We start from the raw sequence: 21,791 nt of genomic DNA, 5'->3' as shown, positions 1-21,791 counted from the left end.
TGGGGATGACCAGATTCTTTCGCCCCATGAGGTCGCCTCCTCGCTCTGCCACGACTCGCTCCTGCCAAACGAGGTCCGCCGCTGGGAGGCAAAGTCACCCGCAAAATCGCTTCCAAAGTCGGAGCTGCGCGCGTGCTGCAGCGGCGGCGGCGGCGGCGGCGGCAGCGGCGGCGGCGGCGGCGGCGGCTTCGAGACGAGCTGCTCCTGCGGCGCGACGCGCGGGTCGTCTCGGGCAATCTCGGGGCAATCTCGGGGCAATCTCGGGGCATCTCGGCCATCATTGGGCCATCTGGGCTCATCTCTCGGGGCAACCTCGGGTCATCTCGGGTCATCTCGGGCCATCCCGGGCATCACAATCTCGGGTAATCTCGGCTCATCCCGGGCATCACAATCTCGGTCATCTCGTGGCCCCCTCTCGCTCCTCCACGCCCTCGAACGAGGAGGCGCGCCGCCGCTGCTGCCGCGCCTGGGAGCCGGGGGGGGGCGGGTGGGGGGGGCGGGGAGGGAGGTGTGAGGAGATGTGGGGAGGTGTGTGTGCGGGGGCGCGCCGCCGCCGCTGCCGCGCCGAGACGAGAGGAGTGGAGGCGGTGCGTACCTCCCCACATCTCCCCACATCTCCCCACATCTCCCCACATCTCCCCACATCTCCCCACATCTCCCCATACCTCCCCACACCTCCCCATACCTCCCCATACCTCCCCACACCTCCCCAGATCTCCCCAGACCTCCCAGACCTCCCCAGATCTCCCCAGATCTCCCCAGATCTCCCCAGATCTCGCGCCGAGACGAGCAGCGAGTCGGTGGCCGCGGCGTGCTGCTGCAGCGAGTGGGGCGAGCCCTAAGGGGGTAGAGGGGGCGGGGTAGCGGGGGCGGGGTAGCGGCGGGGGGTAGAGGGGTGAGGTAGCTTGGGGGAGAGGGGTGGGGTAGCGGCGGGGGGTAGAGGGGTGAGGTAGCTTGGGGGAGAGGGGTGGGGTAGCGGCGGGGGGTAGAGGGGTGAGGTAGCTTGGGGGAGAGGGGTGGGGTAGCGGCGGGGGGTAGAGGGGTGAGGTAGCTTGGGGGAGAGGGGTGGGGTAGCGGCGGGGGGTAGAGGGGTGAGGTAGCTTGGGGGAGAGGGGTGGGGTAGCGGCGGGGGAGAGGGGTGGGGCATAGCGGCGGGGGAGAGAGGGGTGAGGCGTAGAGGGCGGGGTAGAGACGCAGAGAGGCGACCAATCCATCACGCCAGAAGTGGCCTGCTACCACCAGTGGCAAGGCGCCGGTGCGCGCGCGGCGTGGGCGAGGCGCGCACACACCTGCACGCCGCTCCCCCGGGGCGCCTCCCCCAAAGAGGAGGTGTGCTCGCTGCAGCGGTCTCGAATCGGCGGCAGCGCGCCGCCACTCGCAGCCCGCCGCGAGAGGGGCGGCGGCGCGGCGTGGACCTGTTCACGGGAGGAGAGGTGTGAAGAGACGCCGTTCACAGCTCGGCGAGGGAGGCGGCGCGGCGTGGACCGACGAGCGACCGCCGCCGCCTTGAACGCGACGACAGCGTCCGTCGGCTTCGAGTCGCGGCCTCCACCTCGCCGGCAGCTCCGACAGGGACCGCTGAGCGGCGCCGGGAGGACTGTCCCGCTGACACGACGGCGCAACCGCGGAGGTGGCGCGGCTGAGGCGGCGGCGCGGCGACGGAGGCGCCAGCCGCTGCAGCAGGGACGTGCTCAGGGGAGCCGGGGAGCCGCCGGAGCGCCCAGCGAGGCCGGCGCTGCCGGGGCGAGGCCGCTCGAGGTCTGCAACGAGCGCTTGCGACGCCTTTGCGGAAGCGGCCGCCGCCGCCGAGGCGCGGCGAGCCGCCGCCCACGCGACCGCCGAGCAGTACGACGGCCCGCCGGCATCTTGGTCCGCCGATGCCCACGATGCTTCGGCGTCGGACGCGGACGACCGGACAGAAGCGGTGGCCGAGGCGATGCCATCGCCGTCGCCGGCGTGCGCCCTCTCCCACGCGGCTGCCTGCGCCGCCGCCTCTGCTGCGGCAGCAGCCTCGGCAGCAGCCTCGGCAGCAGCCTCGGCCGCCGCCGCCGCCGCCGCCGCCGCCGACCCGGGGCGGAGCTGGGCAAAGAGGGAGCCCGTACCGCGAGACGAGCGGGTCGTGGACGACGAGGACGACCAGACGCCAAATCGACGCCTCGTCGGCGACAAGACGTGCTCTTGCGACTCCGCACCACGAGCTGGAGGCTCCATCGACAGGGCGGGGAGGGCGAGGGGTGAGGAAACGGGCAACGACTCACTTCGAGGCTTGCACTTCGGCGGTGTTCATCCGCCTCTTTTTGACGGCGTCAACATTGCAAAAATTAAAAAATCACACGGATATGACAATCTAAAACTGTGGCCACACAGGACACCCACGCTTTCAAAATCACGGGTGTCGGCTCAGTATTTCAGAATTTCACGGTCGCACCGCCCCGAGACTCCGAGACCCTGGGACCTGAGACGTCGAGAGACGGGCGAGAAAGTAATCTCAGACAGAGACACATCCCGGATAAGCCCGCACGCTCGCCATCGGCGCCACCGCCTCCCACGCATTCGCAGCCGGGACATACCGCTCCACCGAGTTTAGGTGGGCGTTGTTGTGGCCGCTGTGGGCGCCGCCCACAGCATACAGCGTGCCGTCGAGCACCGCCACGCCATGAATGTGTCGCGCTCTCGTCATCGGCACCACTTCTTCCCAGACGTTCGTCATGGGATCGTACCGCTCCACCGAGCCAAGGGCGCCATTGTTGCAGCCACCCACAGCATAAAGCTTGCCGTCGAGCACCGCGACGGCGTGAGAAAACCGCGCCGTCGCCATCGGCACCACTTCCTCCCAGACGTTTGTCACGGGGTCGTACCGCTCCACCGAGCCAAGGGCGCCATTGTTGATGCCACCCATGGCATAAAGCTTGCCGTCGAGCACCGCGACGTCCTCATGCCGCGTCTCTGCCATCGGCGCCACCTCCTCCCACGCGTTCGTCGCGGGATCGTACCGCTCGACCGAGCTGAGGGCGCCGTCGTCTTCGTTGACGCCGCCCGCAGCGTACAGCCTGCCGTCGAGCACCGCCATCCCAAACTGTGCCCGCGCCGTCAGCATCGACGACACCGCCTCCCACGCGTTCGTAGCCAAGTCGTACCGCTCCACCAAGTTGGCAGTTACGAGGACAGCCTGATTCTCTAGTTGGCCGCCCGCGGCGTAGAGCTTGCCGTCGAGCACCGCCATGCCGGCATAGTTTCGTGCCGTCGGCATCGGCGCAACAGCCTCCTCCTCCTCCCACTCATTTGTGGACGGGTCGAACCGCTCCAGCGAGTTGAGGCGCTCGCCATCGCCGCCGTAGCCGCCGATCACGAGCAGGCGCGGCCTCTCGCGCTTCTTCAGCGCCTCCTTCCAGCCGCGGCGCCACGCGCGGCACGTCCCCTTGGCGGCGTGCTCCGTGGTCGGCAGATGAGCGAGGATGTGCGGGGCGAGGTCCGGAGAGAGGAGGACCTCGGAGAGCACCCACTCGGGCTGCTCCACGAGCCGTGCGGCGTGCTCCTCCGCCACACGCAGCGCGGCGTCGCTCGCGCCCGACTGCGCCTCGATGATGGCGCACAGCTGCGCTGGCGAGAGGCCCGCGACGCGCGCGCCGATGCGGTGCGAGGCCATCGGCGCTGGGTCGGGGCCATATTTCTTTTTTTCGATTTCTTCTCCTCGCGCTTCCTGCGAGTCTACGGAGAAATCCCCTGTAGAAATTCCATAAGGACCCCAAAACCAGAGGTTGGATTTCGCTTTCAAGGGCGTGCGGTACTCTGAAGTCACCCTGCAAAAAGACTTGTCCTCGCCGCAGAAAGAACAAGCAGGATCTTTGGCCTTGCAAACGACACCGACGGGACTGGCGCGCACTGGCACTAACACAGGTACACCGTAAAAAGAATTGATACTCCACAACTCGAAGAGGACGGCCGCAAAACGGCCCGACGACCCTTTGCGACGCGCAGCACTTCATGAAATTCCATGGTCCGACTGGGGTTGCGGTGGTCTACCTCTCCGTCTTCATCGACATGTTCGGCGGACTGATGGCGGTCCCTGTCATGCCTTTCATCATCAAAGAGAACCTTGGCTGCCTCGGCGCCAAGGACACTTCCGATGCCTCTGCGCGGGATTTGTTTCCGCCGCCCTCGCCTGCCGCGTGCATCCCTTCCGCTGAGGAGGACGGCATCGAGACGCGCGACGTCGGGCCGGAGGAAGATAGCTGCGGGGACGATGCCCCCAGAATATTGGCCGCCGCTTCTGCGCTGTACCAGTTTGCTTCCATCTTCTCGACACCGGCGATGACAAAGCTGAGCGACAAGTATGGACGGCGGCCCTTCTTTATGGTCGGCTTCCTAGGCTCCTGCCTCGGCTTTTTTGTCATCGGCTTCTCTGGCTCCAACACCGGCCTGCTCGCCGGCCGCTTCATCGGAGGGCTCTTCTCCGCCTCCCCGGTGCCTCGCGCCCCGACCATCGCTGAGCATCCCCGGACCTCCGGCCACCAGCTCACGTGAGCTATCGCCTCCCCCTCAGCCTCTCGCGCAAGCCTACATCTCCGACGCCTTCCCGCCTGACAAGTCGCCTCTCTACCGCGCGCGGCTCGGCTCCGTCTTCCAGGCGGCTCTTCCCACTAAGCCCTCTCTCCCGCGGCCTTCCTCAGCTGGTACCCCGTCCCTAGGCGGCTCTCATCTTTGGGCCCGGTTTTGGCGGCGGCCTCTCGCAGTTTGGCAACGCGTTCCCCTTCTACGTTGCGTCCGGCTTGGCCATGTGTGGCTTCCTGCTCGGTCTCTTCTACCTGGTCAGCCGCCGTCCCATTTGCACCCGTGCCATTTGCACCCGTGCCCCTCCACGCCACCCGCCACCCTAGCGCCACCTGCACGCGCCTAGGACGAGCCTCCAAGAAGCGAAAAGAAGACCGACGACAAGGGCCCCGCCGACGGCGGGCGCGCCACCTCGGAGCTGGCGCAGGCCAAGGCGCCCATCATCCGCTGGCTCTTCGCGGCGGGCTTCCTCGTCAATTTCGGGTTCCGCGTCTTCATGATGATGTTTGGTCTGTGGCTCTTCGACAAGGCGCGCGCCCCAGACCCGACCATAGGAGCGGCTCAGCTCTGGAGGCAGGTCGATGCCACCCCCAGCGCATCCAACTCGCCCCGCGCTGCTCGCAGTTTGGATGGGGCGCGGGCGAGTTTGGATTTATCACCTCAGTCACCGGCTCAATTGGTACAGCCCGGAGCGTCACGCCGCTCGCGCCGCCCGCAAGATCACCCCCCCCCCCCTCCCCGTGCCTCCCCCGCTGCGCTCAGGCATCTTTGCCAACCTCGCGCTTTTCGCCAAGCTGGCACAAAAGTACGGCAAGCACCAGGTGGCAATCCTGGGCGCGACGATGGCGAGCGCGGGCTGGGCGATCTGCCTCCTCTCCCGCACATCGGGCCCATGCGATGGCAGGTTCCCCATTCCCATGCACACTCGTGGCAAGATCCTTTATTCGGACCTATCAGCGCACACCGCAGGTTCACGCTCGACGGCGGTATGGTCTTTATCATGGGCATGTCAATCGGACATGCGATCGGTGAGAGAGTTCTATCCGAGACGGAGCGGGACAAAGGTCAAAGCCGAATTGAAGCGTCAGCTTGGACTAATGAGATTACGCCACCGCCCTCCCACGCCCTGCTACAGCGCTTCGCCCACTTGCGCCCAGGCTTCACCTTTTACAACACGGGCTATACGACGCTGCTCTCACTTTACGCGGACAAGAACTCACAGGGAGCGGTGCAGGGAACGTCTTCCTCCATCCAGGCGAGAGGGGGGGCTAGCTCCGGGCCTCGGCCGGTGCGTGGCGGCCTTTCCGTCACCTTACTTCACCTCTCATCCTCAGGCGATCGCCGGCTTCATGGGCCCAATCGTCGGAGCCTGGCTGTACACGCAGTGGAAGTGGGAGCTACTGCCCATCTTCCCCTCCTGCGGCGAGCTAGCTGTAGACGAGACGCGGGAGAGCCGAGACGAGATGAAAGATCGGATCTCTCCAAAGCCTTCTCCCCCTTCCCTCCCGAGACCCTCTACTCGTGCCGCTGACAGGCTTCCTGTGCGCCGCCCTCATCGTCTACCGCGTCCTCCTTCTCGACCGGCAGTTGCCGGGCGCCGCAGTCGACGAGCCGGCCGGGGCAGCCCTCGCTGAGCCCGAGGAGGACGAGAAGACCGCCTCGCAGAAGGGTCTCGCGCCACTGCCACTGACGGCGAGCGAGCGCGAGGAGCTCGAGACGCTCCGAAAGAGGGTCCAGGAGCTGGAGCGGGTGCTGGGCGGCGTGGCGGACGACCTGATGCTCTCGCCCGAGCAGATTCAGGCGCTCGACCTGAGTCAGTGCCGCCACAGCCGCCGCGTCGCGCAGGACCCGAGGCTGACGTTGCACTGAGAGCCGCCGGCCCAGGCCATTGGCATTGCTGCACTGTACATCTGGACCCGTCAGCTTCGAGCTTGTCTGCCGAGAAAGAGTGGGGCGGGGAGGAGGCATGGGGTCCGCGGGGGCCGGCCTCAATATCGAGCACGCGAGGACTTTCTTTTTTCAGGTGCGTTGGCGGTTGAAAGTAATATATCTTTACTTCCCGCAACACCCGGACGTTCCCAGGGTGATGGAAGGTTCGACGCGCACCCCCGGACTGGGCAGAGAGGTCCCAGGAAACAAAAAGGCCTGGGCTGTCCACCCCGCCCCCACTTGCCCTGACTGCACAGGATAGCGTGCCCCGACGAACGGCGACACATAGCGGGGGGGACACTGCGCCGGGGGGTATGCCTAACTTTGGTGCTTTGTGTGGGTCGCGTTCCAATGGTAGCTGTGTGGCTGAAACCCTCGGGGACGCCACCACCCTCGCCCAGGGATCTACAACGCTGTCTTAAGGTCCGACCTGTGGGCTCTGCCTGCGCTCGGCACCGGGCACCGCCTCGGTATACAAAATGCGCCTGCGGGCGGACCCTCACAGATCACAGATCACAGATCACAGTACCGGATCCGGGAGGCGGCGGGCGGACTGGACGAGTACGATTACAGTACGGTTCGGTGCATGAGGGCTTTTCTGTCCGGGGGGTGGGGGCGGGGGGCGGGCTTTTGTCGGTTGGAGTCTGGAGAGTGACTCAGTGGTGCGCCGTGCGCCGCAAAGCACCTCATAGCACGCGTGCGGGGGTATCTCAGTCTGTCGAGTGTCCACTGTAAGGTAAGGTAAGGTAAGGTAAACTTCTCCACACACACGAGGTGGTGGGGCAAGGGGGGGCAACCCTCGCGTCTCCACGTCTAACGACAGGAGCCCCACGGCATTCAAAGTGCAAGGCCCGGTGCGCGTGTGTGTGTGTGTGTGTGTGTGTGTGTGTGTGTGTGTGTGTGTGTGTGTGTGTGTGCGGTGTGTGTGTGTGTGTGTGTGTGTGTGTGTGTGTGTGTGTGTGTGTGTGTCACGTCACTGCATCCTCCGCCGGTTCCTCGTCGCTTTTTCTTTTTGTTCGAAAATGTTTTTCAATCCATTCCTTCACGAAGCCACTCTGTCCATAGTGCATAAACAATACACTGACGTGTACGGCCGCAGCTCTTATTTTGCGTCACGCACCTATGTTTTCGAAACTGTGTGGCGCTGGCCACGACACACGTCGAGCCCAGCGGTCCTCAACGCTCAAGGCCCAACCGCGGCAGTTCCGAGAGACCCTGCACCCACCCCGCTCGACCGATCGCGATCAAGCCCGCGCCTCTTCCCACTCCCGGATCTGCCGGCGCACCATGTGGTTGGGGGCGAGGAAGGTGTGCACGAGCGCCTCGCCCGTCATCGGGCTCGTCGACTTGGTCGCGAGCCAGCGCTCGATCGCCGACCGCTCGTAAGAATGCCCGTCCGCCGCCATCACCGGGTCACTCATGAGCTCGGTCGTGATCGGGCAGATGAAGTCGGCCGGCGGCTCCTCCTCCCTCGGAGCCGGCGCCTCTGCAGCCGAGGACGACCCTTGCGCCTCCGCCGCCCGCCTCCCCTCCTCCAGCCTCGCGCTCTCCTCGAGCGCCGCCGCAAGCTCCGCCTCCTCCGCCGCCGCCACCGCCTCCTCCGCCGCCTCCTCTGCCGGCGCCTCGGGCTCTTGCGACGGCCCAGCGCCGCCCCCGCCGCCCTGCTTCTTCTTCTTGCCCCTCTTCTTGCCCTTCTTCTTCTCCTCGGCGCACTTCTCCGACTCCTCCTCCGCCAGCAGCGCCGCCGCAGCCTCCTCGGCCGCCCTCTCGGCCTCCACCCTCTCTGCCGCCGCCCTCTCGGCCACTGCCCTCTCCACCTTCGCCTCAATCTCCGCTCTCTTCGCCTCCCTCGCCGCCGCCTCAAAGGCGCGCTCGCACTCGGTGTGGCCCTTCTCCTTGGCCAGCTGCAGCGCCGTACGCCCGGCCGAGGTGCGCGCCGCTGCGTCTGCGCCCGCCCGCAGCAGGCAGAGCACGACGGCGGAGTGGCCCTGGTAGCACGCCATGTGCAGCGGCGTGAAGCCCCCGTCCTTGGCTTGGTTGACCGCCGCGCCGGCCCCGAGGAGCAGCCGCACGCACTCGAGCTGGCCGTTCTGGCACGCCATGAACAGCGGCGTGGCGCCATTCTGCTTGGCTTGGTTGACCGCCGCGCTTGCGCCGAGAAGCAGCCGCACGCACTCGAGCTGGCCGTGCTCGCACGCGATGTACAGCGGCGTGCCGCCGCTGTTCTTGGCTTGGTTGACCGCCGCGCTTGCGCCGAGGAGCAGCCGGGCGCACTCGAGGCGGCCATTCTGGCACGCAATGTACAGCGGCGTGGCGCCGTCATCCTTAGCTTGGTCGGCGTCAGCGTTGGCGCCGAGGAGCAGCTGGGCGCACTCGAGTTGGCCGTTCTCGCACGCGATGAACAGCGGCGTGAAGCCCCCGTCCTTGGCTTGGTTGACCGCCGCGCTAGCCTCGAGGAGCAGCCGGGCGGTGTCGAGGTGGCCCTGCTGGCACGCGATGAACAGCGGCGTGAAGCCGCCGTCCTTGGCTTGGTTGACCGCCGCGCCAGCCTCGAGAAGCAGCCGCACGCACTCGAGCTGGCCCTCCTGGCACGCCATGTGCAGCGGCGTGGCGCCGTTCTGCTTGGCTTGGTTGACCGCCGCGCCGGCCCCGAGAAGCAGCCGCACGCACTCGAGCTGGCCGTGCTCGCACGCTTGCCGCCGCTGTTCTTGGCTTGGTTGACCGCCGCGCTTGCGCCGAGGAGCAGCCGGGCGCACTCGAGGCGGCCATTCTGGCACGCGATGAACAGTGGCGTCGCGCCGGTGTCCTTGGCTTGGTTGATCGCCGCGCTTGCGCCGAGGAGCAGCCGGGCGCACTCGAGCTGGCCCTTCTCGCACGCAATGTACAGCGGCGTGGCGCCGTCATCCTAGCTTGGTCGGCGTCAGCGTTGGCGCCGAGGAGCAGCCGCACGCACTCGAGCTGGCCCTCCAGGCACGCGATGGCCAGCGCGGTGGAGCCACGGCCCGTCGTCGCCCCCACGCTCGCGCCGCTCTCGAGCAGCAGCCGCACGGCGTCGGCCTGCCCGTGCAGAGCGGCGATAGTAAGCAGCGTGTGCTTTTTCGCGGCCTCGAGGCGCGCGTCGAGCATGGCCGTGAGTGCCGGGCCGCGCGTCCACCCGGCGAGGAGGGCGCGCAGCGAGCCCAGGTCGCCCTGGCGAAGGTCGGCGAGCAAGGTCACGAGGCTGATGGCGCCGCTCATGGCGGCAGCGAAGAAGAATTCAACAAAAACAACTCTCTCGCACAGCACACAGGTTCGACACAGAAGAATCTTAGAGCCCTACAACAAAACTCCCTCGCACAACACTGGGCACGGGACTGGCGCGCACTGGCACTAACACAGGTACACCACGGGAGCCGCCTAAGCGACTCCTGCGAGGGTGGCGAGGCACTTAGCTCCGTGCACCCGCCCACCCCCGCCACGAAGAAGAATTAAACAGCCAACTCTCTCTCACAGCACAGAGCTCCCCCCTCGCTTTTGCAAAATCCTGCAAAGGTGGGGACGTGTCTGTCCTCGACCCAGCCCTAGCTTGGGATGTCCGTTGTATTTATTTATTCACAGAGCTCGACACAGGTGCGAACTGGCGCGTGCTAGTACTATCACCGGCACACGCGAAGAAGAATTTCCGGTCGGAGTGCAGTGCCTAGGCTCCCATACTTCCTTTGCCTGTTTTCTTTCTTTTTCTTACGGCTCCCGTGGTGTACCTGTGTTAGTGCCAGTGCGCGCCAGTCCCGTGCCGCCCAGTGTCGTGCAAAGAAGAATTTTACTTCTCTTCTTCCAAGACTGGGTGAGTGTTGTGCGGCGGCCCACAAAGGAGGCGAGGGAGAGGGGGGTATGTAGTAAGGTGAAGAACAGTCAGGCTCGGACTGGACACCAACGCGGTATGGGTGGACGCAAGACAGATGATGACGACACGCACGAGCGACACACAGACACAAACAAGCTCACAAGACACACAGCCAGCGGGCTGCCACACATCCTGAGTGGGCGTACACATCACTCAGGCCACGTCCCCCCTGTCGCCCCCCCCAGCACTCCAAGGTGCCAAGAGACAAACAACAGCACAACAACACAGACAGGCGACAGGGGCGAACGTGTGAGACTAGAGCAGGCTTGCTCCGCCTCTAGCAATCTCGTCGCCGGCCGCAAGGCACGGACGAGACCGTGTGTGGGGTCTTGTGAGAGGGGGGGGGGGGGGGGGCAGAGCGGGCTCGCGGGCGTGTGGGTGTGTAGGGCGGGGCGTGTGGGCGCTGGAAGCAACACGGAGCTCCGTTGGAGACGTTTTCAAGATTTAGCGTGTCAGAGTGAAATGGCACTAGCCCCTCCCCTTGTCAACCCTTGTTTCCTTTCTTCAGATCACACAGATAGATCTGTGTTAGGCATAGGGTATAGGCTATAGCAATAGGGAGTGTGTGGATCTCGAAATGGTTGCAACTGAAAAATCCTCCAAGCCCTGGGAGCCCTCCCCCTACTGTTTCTGGATTCTGCTATAGGAGCGAGACAAGAGCATGCCATCCATCGCCCGCGCGGGCTGAGCTCCGGCACATCATGACCGTGCCGCCCGTGGTCGAGTTGGCCTCAACGCGACAGGCACATGGACATGGCGTCCCCCATGCTGAAGCGGATCGGCTGTATATCCTCGGGCACGGGCCGCGTCCACATCGACTCCTCCTTGTGCTCACGCAGGACGTCCACCATGGCGGCGACGGCGGCCTTGGCGGTTCGATCGGGCGGCGACATGGCCGCCTGGATGCGCTTGAGATTGGGCTCCATCTGCGGCCGCTCGGCGGCCGCCTTGAGGATGAGATCTGCAAGCACGTCGGCCGAGTGGCGCGAAGCCAGGCGATACACCGGCGCCGACGCCCGCACGCGCGAAACCGAATTGATCGAACGCAAACGGGCACGCGATGATCGGGATGCCCGCGAGGAGGACCGCGGCAAACGTGCCCGCGCCCGCATGGCAGACGGCGCTCGCGCACCGCGGGAGCAGCATCCGGTGGTCGACGCTCGAAATCTCGAAGACGCTCGACTTGGCGAAGCTGAGCAGCTCTGCGGTGCCATCAGACGCCGGGTCGAGCTGATGCGTGCCAAGCTCCGCCCAGCCGGCCGCGAGCACGCAGCGCCCGCCCGCCTGCTTCACGGCCTGCGCGCACACGCGGGCAAAACGTGAGCCGGTGCGCAGCACACGTGAGAAACAGGGAAAGATGTTGGGGGGGGGGCTCGAGCCGACGACAAATGTCACCTGCAGCACGACCATCGTCACGTGGCGCGCGGCGAGGCGCATCGAGCCAAAGCCAATGTAAACGGGAGGTGGCCCTGCTGCGAGGAAAGCCTCGAGGTCGGCGGGTAGCGCCTCGCGCTTCGATCGGGCGTGGTCGTCGAGCATCAAGACGCCCTGTGCGCGCACGTCGCGTAGCTCATTCGTTTTTGGCGGGTATGGCGTCGGCGTGAGCTCCTCAAGATAGCCCAGAATCGTCGGCGCGCGGTGCATGCGCGCATAGTACTCGCTGACGTACGACAGCGTGTCAAGGCCCGCGAGCGTGCGACTCTCGTTGACATTCTTCTCGAGGAATGCGCCCCACACTAGTCGCTGGAATGCGCCCCATATGGCCTTGCGATACCACCACATCAGGTTCGAGCCGAGGAAGCCCTCCGCCCTTCCTTGCATCGGCAGGTGGTAGGAAGACGAGGTTACGAGCTTCAAGGTGCGGCTGAATACTCCGGTGGCCGAGTATGGTTGCGATCGCGAGGTCGAAAGGCTTTCCTTCCGAGGCCGCGGCGTCCAGAATCGCCATGAGGGCCCGTGAATGCGGAAGGCTGACGCGACCGAGGACGGTCGTCAGCATGGCCATTTGCTGCTTCTGCATCTCGGCGGCAGTGATCTTCCCCGCCTCGAATGCGGCCAGAGATGTCGAAGCGATCTTGAACATCTCTGGATCATCTGCGATGGACTCGCCGACGGACGCAAACGAGACCTTGGAACGTGCGCAGAGGTCCTCGTGCTCATGCGTCGAACAGACCAAAGCGTCGTGCCCGGCTGCCTCAGCCGCCCGCGCCAGCGCGATGAAGGGCTCGACGTCACCTCGGGTGCCGACGCAAAAGATGAGGACCCGCATGGTGCGTTGTGCCAGAGGACGCGGGAGGCACACGGATCGATCTCGCGCGCCTGCGAATGGACGCGGGGTGAGTCAGCGGACGCGGGGTGCGCCTGGGCCGAGGGCCGAGGGCCGAGGGCCTGGATGGCGTCTGACCGAGATAGCCAGCCGACTCGCGTACTGTGAAAACGATTCGGCACTGTGAAAACGATTCAGCAACAGGACAGGCGCCGAGCTTCGCATGAAACAACAAGTGAAACAACCTTTCCCTTCACAGCAAGGTAATGCAAATTCTTTTCGTGAGTGTGCCAGTCCGCGCCCTTGTCGTGCCAGTGTGCTGACTGCTGTGAGAGAGGCTTGTATTTTAAGAATTCTTTTCCTGGTGTACCTGATTTAGTGCCAGCCAGTGCGCGACAGTCCCGTGCCTAATGTTTGTGATTGTGTAGTGCCAGTGCACCAGTCCCGCAACACAAACACTCTGTCCCAGTCCCGTGCCTCTAGAAGACGGCGATCATGCACCCCACTGGTCGCCATCCTCCGGTGGCGGCGTCGACTGCATCGTGACCTTGATCACCCCGGTGCTGTTGCGAGGCATCGGGCGGTGACATCTGGACGCGGTGCGCTTATCCATCGCCTTCGCAAGCTTGTTGGCGAGGGTATCCAGGCCGCCAGCGTCGGCAACGTCACGCACTACGAGCGGTGCCAGGCCCATCTCGGCGGCGCCTTCAGTGCTGGCGGAGAGAAGCCCCCGCGTGGCGACGCGACGCTCGGTGCGACGCCTCACATGCGCCGGCCTGCGTCGCCAGATCACAAGGCCAGAGAGGCCAACGAGGAGGAGCACGAGCGCGCCACTTGCGGACCCGGCGATGATGGCTATCTTGGCCTCTTCCGTGATGGGAACTGATTGCTTAGGTTTCGGCGGCGGTGGCGGCCCCGCGAACGCGTCCACGATGACATTGGAGAGGAAGGCAAAGTGAGCGTCCGTGGTGGGGATGTGCGACGCCGAATGGCACACTTTGTAACTCCCTGGCTGGGGCACCGTGACCATCACCCAGCCTGCCAACATCTGGCCACCCTGGATCGACCGCTCTCGCGTCGCACCCGTGCAGTCGGGTGTGCCGGACAATAGCAAGACCAGCCAGTCGCCCTCGGCCACGAACGACCCGCGAACGGTGACATTTGTGAGCACGCCGGCGATGATCGCATGCGGTGAATCCAGCGCCACGTCGGGAGGAGGCGATGGCGGCGGCGGCGGCGGCGATGGCGGCGGCGATGGCGGCGGCAAGGGCGGCGGCGACGAAGGCGGCGAAGGCGGCGGTAGATAGTATGTCCATGCCGTCTGACGGACGCAGGTCGGGGTGGCTCCCTCACGGCAGCCGCATGTGCGTTCCTGCCTCTTATCTGCGCGGCCCTCGGCCACGAGAGTGCAGTAGGCGTACATATCAGAAAGAACTGTGCTCGTGCTCTGCGTTGTCCACCACGCACCACCAAGTTATCGGCTGCGAGTTGCAGCAGCCAGTCGCCAAGAAAGTGCTCCTGTACTTCTCGTCCGAGTTGGCCGCGATGACGCCAGGCAGAACGTTGCAGAGCGCAACGAGCGAGAAGACGATCAGCTTGTTGGCACCCTGCACGGTGACCATCACTGGTTGACCTGCGGGACGCGCCGAGCGACGGCGGAAGTGAGGCTGCAGGCCGTGAGGGAGGAATCGAGGGTTAAATGAGACGAAAATACTCCAAGTGCTCCAAGTGCTCCATACGTCTGCTCTAGATATGGCGCTATGCGCTGGTTCACACTTTGGTGGACCCTGACGGCTTCACACCGAGATAGCCAGCCGACTCCGGCGTCTCAGAGACACACTGTGAACAAGAAAAACGAACGACTGGGCGACGCACAGGCAGGACAGACAGACATCAGACTGCAGGCGCCGAGCTCTGGATGAAACAAGCCAGCTTTCCTCAAACGCAATGCAAATTCTTTCCCTTTTGTACCTGTGTTCCATGTGCATGACATGTGCATGTAGAGAGAGAGATTTTTAGCAATACCAAACAACTGCTATGTGCATGTATGTAGTGCCAGAGCACGCCAGTCCCGTGCCTAGTGTTTGAGAGAGAACCACGCCATTCGCTCTCACCTGGCAACCCTGTCTGCATGTCTCGCGCGCGCTTGAACAGGGCTTAAACAAGCATAACGCGCAGTCTTCAGGGGCAAAGATCAATTACCAGGGGCTCCAGCCCCAAATGATGTGTGAGTGTTAGAGTTGTTTGGTATTGCTAAAAAATATCTCTCTTATTGGTGCTGCATGCTGGGGATGGTCAGATGCTCACTACGGATCTACGGTCCATCGAGACTGCTTGATGCCTTTGCGACGTGACACTCCGCCGCGTCGCTCCTCCTCTGGTGCACGGCCACCGACCCTCACCTCGCCGGTCCTCTCGCCGGTCGGCGCCGTGCTGCGCGTCTCCGCGTACCGCCGCACGATGCACCAAGTGCTGCCCCGCATCCATGAGACCATCGAGCGGGTGCGGCGCGTGCGCTCCTTCACGGCGGCGGACGGCGGCGGAGGCGGCGGCGACGAGCGGGGCGAGGGTGGCGGAGGCGAGGAGCTGATCGTCCTCGACTACGTGCTGGACGACGCGCTACCTCCACTGGCGATACACCACCCTACTCATGAATAGCTTCCTAACTAATGTACGTTTCCTTTTAGCTACCACCGCCTCGAGAGGCAGGGTTCCAGCTTTTTGCGGGGTCCGCTGCTCAGAGCTGCAGGCGTGAACAGACGCGGTCCTTGTGTTGCGGCGCGCTCGCTCGACAAGAACCGCATGACCTATCGGGGCGAGGAGCGTCGCTGGCGTGATGACCAACGGCGCGCCGAGTACGGACGCGAAGGGCGGCCATGGCGGGACGAGTCGCGATGGCGGTCGCGATCGCGCGATGAGCCGCGGCGGGATGAGCTGCGACGGCGCAACGAGCGTTGGCAAGGCGAGCAAGGGCGGCACCATGACGGGCGGCATGACGAGCGGCGCGGCTACAATCGGCGGTCGACGAAGTCATCTGGACGGTGACGGGCCGCGCGGCGGCGAGGAGGAGCTGCCGCGCCAGCCAAGCGCCGGCGAGGAGCCGCCGCATGCCGGAGCTGCTCCGTGGGTCCGTGGACGGTCGGGCAGCGGAGCAAACACGAACGGCGAGCAGGAGCTGTCCTACGACGGTGTGACAGCAGTCACGAACGGCGAGCAGGATGTAAACAAGGCGCTGTGCCTAGATGAAAAAAGAACTTATCGCGCCCCATCGTCGCTACAACACCTGGGCACGCGCGAAAGCAGCCTCCTTAAAGTCAAAGGGGTCTAGATTTTTGGAGCGCTAGCCGAAGAATCAAAGTCCCAGGCGCAAGACGCACAAGCACAGACACACAAAAGCACAACCCTGGGCACAGCGCTTGTTACCTTAGATACGTACTATGTCATGTCCGTCACGGACATGACAAATCCATCCTTACTGCATGTCATCCTTACTGCATGAAAGCTTCCCTCAAGCCCTTGAGTAACCTGAGTCGAGTTCCTGGGTGATCAATGCCACAGTCTTTAAGCACGTTGCTTGCAAAGTTGTCGCGCCCGCCTTGGAGCTCATGCACGATCTCGTCGATCTCGATTTCGCTCTTCTCGAGCTTCGAAATGATGCGTTCGATGTCCACGTCTTTGCCTCGCCAATCGACATTTCCCGGCGTCGTGAGCCAGGCACGCCACCGCAAAGCTTTCGGCCCGCGCCCGCGCCCGCGCCTCAGCGGTCCTGGCGACGGCCCCGGTGGAGGCAAGCCCTTCTTCGGCGGCCCCGGCTTCGGCGGCTGCGGCTTGCGGTCCGAGGTGCCAGAGGCGCCGCCCGGCAACTTCCTCTGGTAGAAGCCAAAGCGCCGAATCTTGCAGAGGATCTCGGGCTGTCGCGAGGCGTCGCCGCTCCAGCAGGCACACGCGCGCGGCGGAGTGCTCGCTGCGCGAAAGCAGAGCTTACCCTCGGGGCCGTGCGCAGGGCGAGGGAAGCAGTCGCAGACGAGGCGCTTGTTGAAGTCGATGTCCTCCATCGCCCAGACGGCGCAGTCGTAGTCGATCCCCTTAAGCCGCGAGAGGTTGAGCATGCAGCACTTGTAGACATGCGAGCGCGCGTACGGATTTCTCAAGTTGTTGTGGTAGAGCGGGTTGCCGAGGCGCTGAAAGCCGAGGAGCGCAAAGGCACCACGGTCGACGAAATCGACGTCCTGAGGCGGAGTACGAGCGTCACAGGCGCAGCAAAGCGCACACAGCATTGGGACGCCCCTCGTCGAGGACTCTCTGGATGCTTCAGTAGCTGCCTGCCGAGTGGGGCGCCGTCATCGACGAGCAGACGGCCTTCCTTGTTTGGCGCCTCCTCCCAGGTTGCCGCGGTCAACGCCGAGGCGCGTGCACGTGCTGCACGAGAGATGCAGCGGGTCGAATGCCCTCAGTTCTTGCTTTGTCGGATAGACCGCCGTGATTTACGACAAGAGGGACCGCGCCTTCTCGAGTTTAGTGAGGAGCAGGAGGAAGGGGGGGGCGAGCCGAGAACGATAGAGAGGCCACGGGTGCGGGCGCGGCTCGCTGACCAGGGTGAGCCGGCCCGACCTCCCGGAGAGGGGTGGCGACGAGTGATGCCGCCGCCCCCACCCGGGGAGTCGGGTGTGGGATCGCCAGACAGAGGCGGAGTCAACGGGATCAGGCAGAAAAGACGAGAGGGGGCCTCCTTGACGGCCTTCGACGGCCGCCTCGCCTCGGCCTTCTTCTTACAAGCTCGTGCGATGCCCCCTTCGCTCTTCCGGAGAAAAAAGAAGGCGGAGGCGGTCGAGGCTGGCCCGGCCGCCGACGCGCCGGCCGGGTCCAGCCTCGCGGCCTACGCCGATGTGTACAGCCTCGAGCGCGTGTCTGCGCGAGACGGGCCGCCGTCGGGCTCTGGCGGCCCGTCGCTGCGCGACCGCGCGAGGCAGCGCCTGGTGTCAGAGGTGTTCGGGACGCTGCGCGCGATGCCCTGCGGGGCGGTCCTGCTGGTCGACGGCGTCACCATGCCCGTCATCTCGTCGCTCTTCCGCGTGTCGGAGCTGATGGAGGCGGGCGTGCACCTGGTGGAGCACATCACGATGCGAGGGCCGGACGGAAACTACCTGCGCCGGCAGCAGCTGACCTCGCTGCCCGCGCTCTACTTCCTCACCCCGTCGGTCGAGTCGCTCGGCCGCCTCATCGACGACTTTCGCAACCCAAAGGCTCCCGCGTACGCCAGCGCGCACCTCTTCTTCTCGTCGCGCGTGTCGGACGCGCTGGTCGCCAAGCTCAAGGCCTCGCCAGCGATGCCACGGGTCCGTTCCTTCAAGGAGGTGCACCTCGAGTTCTCGCTCCGCGAGGCCGACCTCTTTGCTGTCTCCCCCTCGCCGGGCGCGCCTCTCGCCATATCTCCCCGCCGCATCTCCCCATATCTCCCCCTCGCCGGGCGCGCTTCTCGCCGCAGCTGCTCCTCCCGCCCTCTCGCCGCAGCTGCTCCTCCCTCCCTCTCTGCTGCTCCTCCCTCCCTCTCGCCGCAGCTGCTCCTCCCCTCCTCCTCCTCCTCCTCCTCCTCCCTGCCGCCTCTCTCTCCTCCTCCCAATCGCCGCCCCTCTCCCCCGAAGGCGCCCCGTCTGCCCTCGCGACACTCTTCCGCATCGACACAGACAAGCCGGCCAAGCGCGCGAGGCTGCACGAGGTGCTCTCCTCGACTCACTCTCTCCCCACACCGCAGCTCACTCTCCCCACCTCACACTCTCCTCACCTCACTCTCTCTCTCCACGGTGCCCGGATCGGAACCACACGTCGCCTCATCTGTCGATTCACACCGAAGCCACACATCATTCATTCATCCATTCATCCATCCACAAGTGCGCCGGCATCAGCGTCCGCTCCCCACCAGACACGTCCACGACACGCCCACAACACGCCCACGACACGCCCACGACACGTCCCACGACACGCACACGACACGCCCACGACACGCCCACGACACGTCCCACAACACGCCCACGACGCGTCCCCGACACGCCCACGACGCGCCCCCGCAGGTGCACAAGATCGGCACCTCGCTTGCCACCCTCTTCACCACCCTCGGCGCCGCACCGATCGTGCGCGCCGCTACCTCCGCCGTCGCCGCCGCCATCGCCTGCGCCACGCAGGAGCCGCCTCGAGATCACGCGAGATCACGCGAGATCACGCGAGATCGCACGAGATCGCCCGAGATCACGCGAGATCGCCTCAGCGAGAGTTGCACCTGCAGGAGAAGCTCGACGCGCTCGATCGGGCGGGCGCCCTCCCGGCTGTCGAGGAGGCGGCGAGCGGCGCGCCGCCGCCCCTGCTGCTCGTGCTCGACCGCGCCTTCGACCCGCTCTCGCCGCTGCTGCACGAGTTCACCTACCAGGCGATGGTGCACGACCTGCTCCCCGTCGCTGAGGGCGACCGCTACCGCTACACGTACGTCGGCAACAGCGGGCAGAGCCTCTCGAAGGAGGTGGAGGCCCGAGATGGCCCGAGATCACCCGAGATGGCCCGAGGTGGCCCGAGATCACCCGAGATCGCCCGAGGTGGCCCGAGGTGGCCCGAGATGGCCCGAGATGGCCCGAGATGGCCCGAGATCACCCGAGATGGCCCGAGGTGGCCCGAGATCACCCGAGATCGCCCGAGGTGGCCCGAGGTGGCCCGAGATGGCCCGAGATGGCCCGAGATGGCCCGAGATCACCACGAGATCACCACGAGATGGCCCGAGATCACCCGAGATCACCCGAGGTCACCCGAGGTGGCCCGAGAGGAGCCGAGAGAGTACCAGGCGGCGAGAAGGGCCGCGAGGTGGCGCGACCAACGCGTGGACGTGTCGGAAGCTTCTCGGAAGCTTCTCGGAACTCTCCCTGCAGGTCCTTCTCAACGAGGCGGACCCGCTCTGGCTGCGCTACCGGCACATGCACATCGCAGACCTCACGGTCGAGCTCGACGCGGACTACAAGGCCTTTCTGCGAGACAACGAGGCGTCGGCCGGCCTCGCGAGCGGCAACGCCGACCTGTCGGAGATGGCCGCCGGGCTGCGCGCGATGCCGAAGTTCCAAGAGGCGATGGGGCGCTGGTCGCTGCACATCTCCCTCGTCTCCGAGCTCGTCTCGCGCTACGAGGCCTTCGGGCTCGAGGCGGGCGTCTGGTCTCTCCTCCCCGTCGTCTTCTGTCTCCTCTCCTCTCCTCTCTCCCTTTCCCCTCCCCCTCCCCCTCCCCTCTCCTCCTCTTCTTTCCCCCCCCTCTCCCTCCCTCCCGACTCCCCTCTCCCCTCCTCCGTTCCCCACAGGCGGCGGCGCTGCTCGAGCAGGCGATGGCGTGCGGCAGCAGCCCGGACGGCAAGCCGTGCACCTCCCCGCTCGCCGACCTGCGCTCCCTCCTCGCCGACGACGCGACGGCGCGCTCGCCGATCGACGCGCTGAGGCTGCTGATGGTGTACGTGGTGACGCAGGAGCGGGGACCACGCGGCCGTGGGGGGCGCGAGGCTGTGAGCGGCGTCTCTTCACACCCCCTCGCTGTGAGCAGGAGGGGATCAAGCCCGAGGTGCGGCGCGAGCTCTTCGAGCTGGCGGGCATCCAGCCAGAGGACCAGGAGCACACCCCCGCCCCCCCACCACCCGCTCTGCACGTGCAGCCTGGCCAGAGCCCCCTGCCCCACCCCACCCCACCCCACCCCACCCCACCCCACCCACCCACACCACCTCACCCCCCCCCTCCCCCCGCCCCTGCCCCGCCCGCCAGGTTGCCATCCTCAACCTCTTCCACCTCAACGTCAACCTGACGCACGGACTCAAGCCGCCAAAGCCGCCGCAGAGAAAGCAGCCGGAGCCGGCTGTTGAGCCCGCCGCGTCCGCCGCACCGGTGCGCGAGTCGGGGTACGACGTCTCGCGCTTCACGCCGCCGCTACGCAGCCTGGCGCAGCGCGCTCTCTCCGGCGAGCTTCCGTCGGACGACTTCCCGTGCCGCACCCCTAGAAGCGGAACCTCTCCCCCTCTCCCCCCCCTGTCTCGTGCCTAGACGGCGAGAGATGGCGAGGTACTGGCCCGTGCCTCCCCCGAGCAGCGCTCGAGAGGATGCGTCTCCCGTCGTCTCCGGCCGTACTCCGCTGCACTCCCTGTCCCCCTAGCCCTCGCCCTCACGCGGTGCTCTGAACACGCGGCTGGGCCAGCCGACTTCCCGCCCCCAGACGCTGGCCGCTTCACGCAAAGACACAGCCCCGGGGCCCAAGACCGCACACGCACACAGACAGGTCGACAAGAGAGAGAGACAGCGACGACAGTCAGAAGTCGGCACTGGGTCCCAGCAAGGCGAATGCGATGACGGCCTCTAGTGCGAGCTCTAGACTAGTGAGCTCGTACGCACGCAGGCAGATCGCGACTATAGCCGGGCTATAGTCTTCACACCCACCACTCACACTGCCAGGTACATGAGGCCACATCTCGCCGCCAGCGCCGCGGCGACGCCGACCCACGAGGCGGCCGGGCTGCCCAGCTGGGCGACGGACGCGGCGGCCGAGCCCGCCGGCGCGGCGGGCGGAGCGGGGGGCGGCACCGCCCCTCTCGCTCGCGGAGCGGCCCGCGTGCCAAGTCCGCCCTCTCAGGCGACGTGGCGGTTGCGCGTAGGAGGGCGGCGTCTGGTCGTCTTTGTGGCGGGCGGCGTGACGTACGCGGAGGCACGAGAGCTGCACGAGCTTGGGCGCGAGATGGGGTGCGACGTGATGCTCGGCGCGACCGCGCTGCTCACGCCGCAGCGGTGCGACCGCGCCGCCTCGCGTCGGGCACACGCCACGTCAGGGCGGCGGACTTGACCGCGGCGCGACTGCACCTGTAGGTATGTCATGGAGCTCAAGGAGCTCAAGGCGCTCGAGTCGCGCGTCGAGCAGCGCGCCTGAGGGAGGGAGGCGCGGCTCCGGCTCCGGCGCACGCTGCGTGAGTCGGCACTACAGCGCGCCGGAGCGTTGTGGATTAGCCCGGTCGAACACCCCCCGAACCAATAAACTCCCCCATTCAGCTGAGAGGTTTTGGATTTCGCTCCCGCGCAATCGAGTCATCAAGCATGGTGGTTGGTGCCCAACGCGCAACGGCGGCAAAAAAACTAAAAAGCGCCGGTAGCAAGGTAGCAC

The 21,791-nt window shown here is 65.7% G+C and overlaps 6 protein-coding genes across 6 annotated transcripts in view; 2 read left to right on the top strand and 4 right to left on the bottom strand.

The window, feature by feature from the left end:
- EMIHUDRAFT_467610 (hypothetical protein) overlaps positions 1–3,646 on the bottom strand; it is a gene marked incomplete at its 5' end in the record, with an annotated part of 6,695 nt that extends 3,049 nt beyond the window's left edge. The window contains 6 exons of the mRNA XM_005786831.1: positions 99–204; positions 390–466; positions 706–838; positions 1,290–1,415; positions 1,624–2,155; positions 3,414–3,646. Of these exons, the coding sequence (XP_005786888.1) occupies positions 99–204; positions 390–466; positions 706–838; positions 1,290–1,415; positions 1,624–2,155; positions 3,414–3,646 (1,207 nt within the window). The remainder of the gene's footprint in view (positions 1–98; positions 205–389; positions 467–705; positions 839–1,289; positions 1,416–1,623; positions 2,156–3,413) is intronic.
- Positions 3,647–3,984: 338 nt separating this feature from the next.
- On the top strand, positions 3,985–6,420 carry EMIHUDRAFT_228639 (hypothetical protein; the record flags this gene model as incomplete). The annotated part of the gene is made up of 10 exons (XM_005786830.1): positions 3,985–4,464; positions 4,544–4,618; positions 4,689–4,808; positions 4,898–5,128; positions 5,176–5,230; positions 5,314–5,455; positions 5,521–5,579; positions 5,709–5,779; positions 5,886–5,984; positions 6,139–6,420. 10 exons carry the CDS (start codon positions 3,985–3,987, stop codon positions 6,418–6,420), a joined length of 1,614 nt encoding a protein of 537 aa, XP_005786887.1.
- Positions 6,421–7,656: 1,236 nt separating this feature from the next.
- Positions 7,657–7,901, bottom strand: EMIHUDRAFT_228637 (hypothetical protein; the record flags this gene model as incomplete). Its single annotated transcript, XM_005786829.1, has 2 exons — positions 7,657–7,695; positions 7,767–7,901. The coding sequence occupies 2 exons, from the start codon at positions 7,899–7,901 to the stop codon at positions 7,657–7,659; spliced, it is 174 nt and encodes a 57-aa protein (XP_005786886.1).
- A 2,999-nt stretch (positions 7,902–10,900) lies between these two features.
- Positions 10,901–12,741, bottom strand: EMIHUDRAFT_441290 (glycosyltransferase, family 28). The gene is given in 3 exon segments (XM_005786828.1): positions 10,901–11,659; positions 11,759–12,197; positions 12,199–12,741. Coding segments are annotated over 3 exon segments (1,338 nt in total). The 5' UTR covers positions 12,633–12,741; the 3' UTR covers positions 10,901–11,194.
- Positions 12,742–16,190: 3,449 nt separating this feature from the next.
- Positions 16,191–16,906, bottom strand: EMIHUDRAFT_228632 (hypothetical protein; the record flags this gene model as incomplete). Its single annotated transcript, XM_005786827.1, has 2 exons — positions 16,191–16,224; positions 16,404–16,906. 2 exons carry the CDS (start codon positions 16,904–16,906, stop codon positions 16,191–16,193), a joined length of 537 nt encoding a protein of 178 aa, XP_005786884.1.
- A 451-nt stretch (positions 16,907–17,357) lies between these two features.
- Sec1-2 (Sec1, SM superfamily protein) lies at positions 17,358–21,784 on the top strand. Its single transcript, XM_005786872.1, has 11 exons — positions 17,358–18,041; positions 18,272–18,345; positions 18,698–18,808; positions 18,910–19,140; positions 19,541–19,807; positions 19,960–20,121; positions 20,196–20,261; positions 20,411–20,628; positions 21,092–21,216; positions 21,292–21,421; positions 21,500–21,784. The coding sequence occupies exons 1-11, from the start codon at positions 17,414–17,416 to the stop codon at positions 21,558–21,560; spliced, it is 2,073 nt and encodes a 690-aa protein (XP_005786929.1). The 5' UTR covers positions 17,358–17,413; the 3' UTR covers positions 21,561–21,784.
- The last annotated feature ends 7 nt before the right edge of the window (positions 21,785–21,791 follow it).

Source organism: Emiliania huxleyi (assembly GCF_000372725.1).
Source record: "Emiliania huxleyi CCMP1516 chromosome Unknown EMIHUscaffold_149, whole genome shotgun sequence".
Lineage (NCBI taxonomy): Eukaryota > Haptophyta > Isochrysidales > Noelaerhabdaceae > Emiliania > Emiliania huxleyi.
The sequence above is the reverse complement of the archived record's forward strand: the minus strand, read 5'-3'. Positions and strand labels throughout refer to the sequence as shown.